Source organism: Mya arenaria, chromosome 16 (assembly GCF_026914265.1).
Source record: "Mya arenaria isolate MELC-2E11 chromosome 16, ASM2691426v1".
In the NCBI taxonomy this organism is placed as follows: domain Eukaryota; kingdom Metazoa; phylum Mollusca; class Bivalvia; order Myida; family Myidae; genus Mya; species Mya arenaria.
The window spans coordinates 14,381,580-14,391,046 of record NC_069137.1 but is presented as its reverse complement, the minus strand read 5'-3'; the positions used below and the strand labels follow the sequence as shown (position 1 = coordinate 14,391,046).

The 9,467-nt window shown below is 35.9% G+C and overlaps 1 protein-coding gene across 1 annotated transcript; it reads right to left on the bottom strand.

Moving 5' to 3' along the window:
* Positions 1-1,092: 1,092 nt before the first annotated feature.
* LOC128222445 (uncharacterized) lies at positions 1,093-3,091 on the bottom strand. Its single transcript, XM_052931452.1, has 2 exons — positions 2,974-3,091; positions 1,093-2,756 (listed from the first exon to the last, which is right to left on the bottom strand). The coding sequence occupies exons 1-2, from the start codon at positions 2,986-2,988 to the stop codon at positions 1,881-1,883; spliced, it is 891 nt and encodes a 296-aa protein (XP_052787412.1). The 5' UTR covers positions 2,989-3,091; the 3' UTR covers positions 1,093-1,880.
* Positions 3,092-9,467: the final 6,376 nt, after the last annotated feature.

Below are 9,467 nucleotides of genomic sequence, written 5' to 3'. Positions count from 1 at the left end.
AATCATACTGTTGTTGAGGTCAGTAGGTTAAGGTCACGGTGACCTTCAGGGGAAGAACATTTTGGTGTTCGTAGATCACACTTATTTCCGTTCAATAACGTGAGAACGCTTGGACCCAGGAACTTAATTCCTTGGACCCAGGAACGTAATTCCTTGGACCCAGGAACTTCATACTTGGACCCAGGAACTTCATTCTTTGGCATGCAGCTTGAGGGTTATCATCGGACATAGCAAAAGCAGAATGACCACTTATTTATGGCATAGACTTGTTTTGGAATATGTGACATATCCGTATGAACAATACTTTTCCAGGACATGTGGCATATACGTTTTTGTTTTGAAGGGGAGTAGATCGAGGTTCACAAAATGTGACATATAATTTGTAACAAACGTGTGAGGAATTCGTACTAATATGTCACACGTGTTACATATTTGTATGAGTGAAAATTACGCCTCAAAGGTCATAACATCGGTCAATCAATCGCAAAAAGAGCATGTGGCATTTTTGTTTTGGAAAAGGACTATGTTTTTCAAAGAGATTAAAACAACAGACACTAGATAAGTGTCCGTGTCCAGACAGTATATCAGTAGAATGTATGCAACGAGATTCATGCCTTTTTATCTTTGAAACATGCTTTCGAAAAGAACTTTCAGTGTGGAATGTTTATGTGGATTTAGCCAAAAAAATGACTAATAGTTGTGTGTAGCCTCTTGGATAGGCAATGCCATTGGCAGTCATAGTTTCGATCTGAAGTTGGAAAACTAAATTGTAGTAAAGTTTTGTTATAAGAATATCAGGTCTGATGTTGACCTTGCAATGCTTAATAATAAGATAAACTCGTTCATGTAGCTCTTGTACGTAGTTGCTTTTTCTGCATAGAAAAACACAACCTACAACCTTTCGTAAATCATATGTGTAATAGTTTTAACTTTTGTAATAGTTAATACATTTGTTTTTAAGTCCCTTTTTACAAACGATGTTGTCAAAAAGAAGCAAGTTTGACAACCGAGGCTTCAGAACTTGGGAAATTATAGGAACAACGTCATGAAAGCGACACAAGAAAACAAAACAATTATTTGTTAAACGTTTTTGTTTTTTTTTATAACTATTACAGTTCAATTATACAACCATGGAAACAAGATCATATGTACAATCATACTCTTATTTAATATTAAATTTTGAAATGTTTTAAAATCTGTTCCTTTCATTTTGAAATATTGTCTTTAAATTGAATGTCAATGTTTAAACGAGGATACAAAATAAACATGCCCAAATTTCTCGAAACTTCTTAAGTGTGTTATATAACAGGATTAAGCTAAGCTCACTATTTTGGTTTTTCTATAATTTGCGTTAAATTTTATCTTTAAGAAAAAAATTAGACTTTAAGTGTAAATTTTTAGCTTATTGAAATCAGTTTATTAAGCCGATTAACCTTTAAAAAATCAGGGCCAGAACCCTATTCAATAATGAACTAAGTCTGAGTTTCAGACTAAAGACTCAGAAATTCAAAATCTTATTTTCATTGTTAATTGTACTGCAGAATGTATGGTGAATTTTGCTGAACATATTCCAGATGACAGGTTTTACCATTGAATAACATTTTTTTTCAAGAAAACTACATCAACTATTTTCCAAAACATTTAAATAATCAGCAGTTCTGAATCTGAATCTTAAACCCAGATTCAAGACATTCAAAAATTTGATTGCATGAAAATAAACAGTGTCAATTGAATATAAAAACAGGCCAAAAGAAACCGCATACATTGTAAAATTACGAATAAAAACATGACATATATCAACAATAACACATTGGTATCACCATCCCAGAGTCATTTACACAACCATAGAACCCGTGTTTGATTTTCCTGACGGATGTAGCTTAAAACACCACACGTCTTCCGTCGAACCAGCCGTCCAGTTTCCGTTCATTTCCCTCGGTGGACAAAAATGTCTCTATAAGCTTCAACCAATCTTGCATTCTAGCTTTCACGTAAGCCCCGTCGCTCTCAGCATACCTGTTGAAGAACTTTTCATCCATGCAAAACATTTTCCGAACAGAAACGTCTGTATCTTTATCCAGAGTTCTTTCACCATGAGCTGCCAACATGTCTATGATACTCTCAGCCAGATTCGTCTCCCCGTTTGCTGGATCTGCATCCATCATTGACGGGGACTTGCCCCGCCTACCGTCCGCGTCTTTAGGAAAGAAATATTCGGGGTGATGAGTATTGCTACAGTAATGATGCTCAAGCGCCAATTCCCACTCGTGTTTCTCCCGTTCATCGTCAATTTGTCTGTATCCACCTCGCCCAAACATCACTGCATAGCCTAATAGTTCTTTATCGCTATATTTACTTAGATCATGTATTCTGATACGGTTCTCCATCTGCTCCGAAAATTCCACACCGACCGCAACACAAAGTTCATAGCACCGCCTTATCCAGTACCGATGAGATGTTGCCTTGTCGAGTATTAGCGGCACATTCCAGCGCCTGAGTGCATCGTATGTTGTCGCGATTTTTTCATCGGTCGGATCCGTGGCTGTTAGCGCCACCGGCTTATACGTGTCGGCAACATATTCTCGTATGGTGTCCTCTTGCTTCTTGTCCAGCCTAACGCCTGAACCAACTTTTCCACTTAGCCATTCGTTAACCAGACGAAAAAGAGCTTTGAAATAGACGGTGTGGGACACGCCTAGGAGCGGTACAAAGCTTCGATCCTCTGACAATGATTCACTAGGAATTTCACGCGATTCCTGTAGGAGAAATATTGATAAATAATTCAAACAACAATGTTATTCATTAATTCATTCAATTCATTCATTCATTCATTCATTCATTCATTCATATGAAAATTTATTTATTTATTTATTTATTTATTTATTTATTTATTTATTTATTTATTTATTTATTTATTTATTTATTTATTTATTTATTTATTCATTTATTAATAAAAGTTTTATTATAACATACCATTCGATTCGGCATTCTGAACAAAACAAATGTTGGTTAATATTCTCAATGTAAACCGTAGTATGAATGTTAAGAAATATGATTGAGATTTTATTTTGCCGCGTTTTGGTATTTCCCATAGTTAAGGGAGTAACTAAGAGTTGTAAGAGGAAATGAAGTAGTAAGGAAAGTAACCTATAAATACACCGCTACGTCACAGCATATTGGCCAATGAGCTATTTTAATACTGTGTACATCTATTATTTTCCTATTTTTTTTCAATTTTCGTAGCCATCGTTTGCTTTATATTATACAAAATGACTTGTATCAATAATAGTTTACTATTCAGTGTACGTTTGTATTCAGCTAAGACGTTTTTTATGTTTATGTAAGAAACCCACTGTTAAATGGTGACCTAAATTTTGTCCATTGATATCGAAACTGAAAGTGGATTTTCAGGCGTGTCCGGAAGTCCCGCTTATGTAAATAATTAAATTTCCTATGTCATCTTTTTGCCATAGTATAGGATATATCAACTGCTCGGAGAAAGTAAAAATGTAAATTTACATAACTTACAAATGCATACTATTTTAGAAAGACACGTTTTCATTTAGATTGTTTTTTAATCTCCACATCGGGACTCCTGGCTTGACTTGCCCGCCTTCTAAACATCTGATAGCTCTTGCTAGTCGTTGCTATTGCACGTGCATTTCTGAATTTTAAAAGCTACTGAGCATTCACTTGAAATTCTATAAGGAAGTATTACATGTATTTAAATTCTCGAACACGAGAACGTTCTAGTATACTGGCTGAACGGAATATATAATCTACGAAAACATTATTACGACGAGGAACACTTACATGTTGCTCATAGCTCTGACGTCCCATACTATTTTCCAAAACAGTAGGCACCGACTTCTCACGTCCATGCCTCAACGGAGCATATAAACGGACAGGTGCTGTATTAATTAGAGCTGAGCATTTGAATTCCAATTCCCACCTATTCCGTCAGATTGACAATTTTCTTAACTGATTTTTATTATGGAAGAAAGAGTAATGTCATTTAGTTTAAAAATAAAGATAAAGATTGGAATGAAAAAAATAAATATTTTCAAAACATACACTACCTGAAAAATTGCCAATTCAGGTGAAATATGGGATATATTCTTAAGGAATAAGCAATTTGTTGAGCAGATGTCTGGAAACCAGTTATATAAGACTGCTGACAAAAAATCATATCATTAAAAAAATCTTCGAAAAATAATGTTTTATGGCTAATAGTGCTACTAACGCTTTAAGAGGCAGTTTTCCAAGCAATTGAAACCTGTTCCAAAGTGAAATATCTTATATGACTAAATTTAATACATTGATGCCAATATAAGCTGATTCTGAGACAAACATTAAAACAAAGGTCAAAACTTTCAATCTTTGAGAGTGCAGCTTTAAGGAAACAGCATATATTGAACATGCTTACCCAATTTGTCATGCCATAATGACTATTGTCTGGTATCATATTAAAAAAGAAATAAAATGCAGGAAGAAAAAAAAACATTTTTTTTTTTGAAAGGAACATAATGGCAGTGTTCTACACTTTTTCCATTTTACCATGAAATAAATCCGTATTTAACAAAACATCAGATTGTGTTTAAAACACTTTGGAGGAAAGTAATTTAATCTTCAAACAATTTTTCACACCTCATACCGGCAAAGCCACTTGTTTCCAATATAAATACATGTAATTTAATCATTAAGTATTTTTTTTGCGTTGACAAAACAAATGATGTTCTTTCGAAAGAAAGGTATCAAAGAGCTTCCATATCGAATTTTATTTTATGTGGCCCATATATAAATGATTCGAGTCACTTTGAATCTTTTACTTAAATGAATTATTCCTTTGCAGAAAGGCAACCTTTTTATTATTCACTAGAAAAAAACAATTTTACTTTAGTTCGCACCAAACGGAATTAAACTTGAGTATCCATCGGTTTCATATTGGATTGAATGAAATGCATCATGATTAAAAATTTCGGGTGTAGCAGAAGTCTTTTTTTGTTAAATGACTCGCATGAGTTTTAGAATGAAGATTTGTTTTGAGCTGGAAAACGATGATCGCGAACTCCGGCCGGCCCCGCCGGTGAAGATGTATGGAAAACTGTAACCAGGGTATATATATGTCTTCCATGACCGAGAGTTAGATTTAGCCAACCCGAGCGTGATGGGCCAGTTTTGCAGAAATAAGGTTTTCTGGGATTCCACATCTAACATCCTTTGCGAGGGTTGGGATGAACGTATCTTATACAAGCGGTCATGGTAGATGTTTTTCTCCGACATCAGTCAAACAAAATATAGTAAAAATGTATTTAATTCATTTATACATACGAGTACTTTTTTATCTTTGCCCGTGGGCAAGATAAATATTTGGATCTGGGGTGGGAGAATAGACATTCAACTGTTGCAATAGGCCTGGGCTGCTCTGAGAACATGAATACTAATATAGAAAATACCCCATCAATGTGACATTATGAAACAGACGTGGGAGCAGTCGCAGAGCAGTGCCAATGACCTTTCAGAAACGGTCAGTACCATGGGAATGGGCAAGGAGTTGATGAACAAGATGAAAGGATCCAGTCGTTTACATATAAGATCGTCGATCTAGAAACAAGAGAGCGCATGCGGAACTTGCTCATCAATTCGATTAAAGGAATCACACAGAATTGACACACATGACATGGTAAATGACTTTTTGAATGATCAAATAAACTAAATCCTAGTGATTTCCATATTGAAAATGCTATTCATCACGGTCACATCAGTCGCCGAAACGCCAACAACATATCCAGGAGAAAAATTAGAGTCAGATGAAGAATCTTTCCCATATTTCACTGTAAGTGGTAATATTTTATGTTTTTTGTTTTTTTTTAAGAATGAAATCTTGGAAATTAATTGGTCTTCATTCTAAACAATCTTCAATTTCTGTATTTTATTTTTAGTCTAGGTGACATTACTCTTTTCTCTCTATCAAAAATCAGTTGAGGAAATTGTAATTCTTGCAGAATAAGTGAAGCTTCGCTTAAATGGCACCTGTTTTTTTCCTGACCTGTGTTAGTTTTATCCATGCCACTATACTTTATAGTTTATTTACGTCTCATCAATCTTTATCAACACTTAAGTTAATTTCAATAATAATAATTATAGGCTTCTCGGAGACATTCGATGAAGCATGGAGGCGTGAAAAGTCGGCGTCTGCGGTCCCGGTAAATAATTTGGAACGTCAGAGCCGTGAGCAACATGAACGTGTTCCTCTGCCTCGTAGGTTGGTCGATCCGCCATCATGGCATGATTTTCTCAGATAATATGCTGTTATGCACCAATCAATTGTAACAACGGCCCCCAGGTCCGGGGAATGACGGGGATTTTGACTTTCGGTCCAGCCAACCCCGACTAAAATCCCCACCAAATGCCCGCGCACCCAAGGGACCTTAAGTAAGGCCCATTCCCCGCTGACTTCGGGGCCACCTTAAAGTTAAAAACGGCCCATTTCCTCGGCTATTCCCGGTATACCCCGGACCTGGTGGTGGGGGGGGGGTCGCGGTTACAATAGACTGGTTCATTAAGCCAGTTTATTTGAGCGTTCTGGTGTTCCAAACACGTACCCCCCACCTTAATTACATGTCTGCCCGACCATGTCATGGATCTTGAGCGCTACAATGTGTCCATTTTACATGAAATGCTTCCTGATAGAACACAAGTGAATGCTAAGCAACTTTTCAAATTTAGAATTGCACGTGCGACAGTAAAAGCTTGAACTGCCGCAGATGATTGCCCAGTATGTAAATTGGAAAACAATCTAGTTGAAACCTGTTTTTTATTTGTAAGTCATTTTACTCTCACTGGAGTGCAATCAAAAACAATTGATATATCATATATTATGTCAGAAAGCTGACAGAGGATATTTATGTATTAATATTTAAGCGGGACTTCGAAACGGCGGCAAATCTACTTTCAGTTTCGATTTCAAAGGACAAAAGCGTCTAAGCTGATGAACCAAAATGCATAATGTATAGTTTCATATAATCAATTACATGTATGTTTAATAAAATTGGCTTCAGAAATTGAGGAAACTTAAGTGTCCAAAACAAACATAACAATAAAAAGTTCATTGCCCAATGCTGTGGCGCGGTGGTATTTTTGTAGGAAACTTTACTTTCTATATCATTTCCTTTTAAAGTTACTCCCCTTTTATATTAATAGAGGTAGCAAAGTTTCCTACTTCTCCGCATAAAACCCATATTTTTTAAACATTAACACTACTGTACGGTATACATTGAGAAAATAAACCTATAATTTGTTTTGTTCATAATTCCGAATCGGATGGTATCATGAAATAATAAAATTGTAAATTTATCGATGAACTAGATGGCGGTAAAATTGCGCTCAATTAGCAGAACATCATTTAAGTATACTCGTGGTCAATGAAAACGCACCACAGAACATTCTTATCCTAATTTGACGTTGATGTGAAGTTCCATTAGAAAACCTAGAGTAAAATGATGTTTATGCTATTCTGAAATGTAACACTTGCCAAATGATGATTTGTTGGTAATTTGATAATTATTGTGCCGCCTAAGACTTCGGGGGTAAACCGTTGAATTGAAATTCATAAACTCAATATCTAGTATGCCCGCCATTAGCATCCAGGACAGCATGTCATCAGCGTATCATACTACGAATTAGACATTGCATGCGGAAGCTCGGCCTTGTTGTTGATAACGTGACGTCCACAGTGTACCTGACGTCCAAGCTGGTTCCAAAGATGTTCAATGGGACTGATGACCGTAGAGAAGGCAGGTCAGGGCAGAACATTGATGTTCTGACGTGTCATAGAGTCAGTAGTGAGTGGGGCTGAACGGGACCGTGCGTTGTCGTATTGGAAAATGGTGACATCACGGTGATTTTGCAAGAAAGTCTGAGCAAAACCGCTTTTATTGCAGCACGTACGATGAAATTTGCAGAACAAGTTCCAAAAACAACAACAGGTTTTAGCATTGAAAACAGTGTTCCTACATTGTAAATTTTATCAGTACACATCTAAACTCCAGACTGTTCAAACGCCAGCAAAAGCAGTTTTGCTTAGACTCCGGTCATTATTGTATAAGGCCATGTTCATTTATTATCGTCGTTTATACAGTGACACTCACTTTAAATTAATTATTTCAAAATGTGAGGGGACAGATTAAAACAAAAGTTTGATTATTCGTTGTCCATATGATCTTGTTATCTCGGATGTAAAATAAAACAAATAAAGTAGTTTTGTGTTTTTTTTGTTTCATAAGGTTGTTCTCTCAAGGACTGAAACGCTGGCTGTCATAATTGCTTCCTTTTGGCAACATTGTTTGAATAAAAAGAATTGTAAAGAAATATATTAACCACGAAAAATCGGAACTACATTGTATTGCAAATATGATTTATGAAAGGTTGTAGAGTGTGTTCTGATATGCGGAAAAAAATATCAAGTATTACAAGTGTATTTGAATAAATGAATGTAGTTATGTTATTATAAGATCAACATCAAACAGGATTTCTAATAACAAAATTATTTGTAAAAATCAAAATCTGCAGGTCGGAACTTTGACTGACAATGGCATTTTCTTTTCAAAAGCATTTTTTAAACATCAAAATGCATGAAACTCATTGCATTCGTTTTACTAAAATAATGTTTGTACACGGACACTTATATGTAGTGATGAAACTAGTGTGTTCTTCCCTTTGAAATAAATACAAGTTGTTTCCAAAACAATCTTAGAATGAATGCCAATACAATTTCATTACTTTGTAAAAAATGTTGACCACACCTTTTTACAATGTCAATCCTTTGAAATGTACATAATGGGTTGTACATATGTATTTTTACACTTGAAATATAATTAGCACTCTTATTTTTTCCTAGGCTAAGGGCCATAACTCTGAATGCATAACCTGTCAAACAAAAGCATTTTTTTACATACTGAATGTTCCTGTGAAGTTAGATCAGTAGATCAGGCCATTATTCTTTAAAGATATGCGTTCTACAATAGTGTAAGTCCTATATCATGACTTTCATCTTATAAGGCAAAATCTGATCCTAAAACCCCAGCAGCCGATTGCATATAACTTACAGAAGTTATGCACCAGTCAATTGTAACCACGCCCCCCCCCCAGGTAGCGGGGACTTCGACTTTCGCTCCAGCCAACCCCGGCTAAAATCCCCGCCCTGCGAGGACAAACAGATGGTAAAATCCCCGCCAAATGCCCCAGCACCCCAGGGACCCAAAGTTAGGCCCACTCCCCGCTATATTTAAAGCGAAGCAAAACCACCACATTCACTAATGACCAATCAAAATACACTTAGGCTAACTGTAACCAAACCTAGGAATTATCCAGCTTTATACAATTGGTTGCAGGTTTGCATTTGCACATGCCGATAAACATTTTTATTTTGTTTCAAGAGGTTAGGTAAGGCTATATGGGCAGTATGT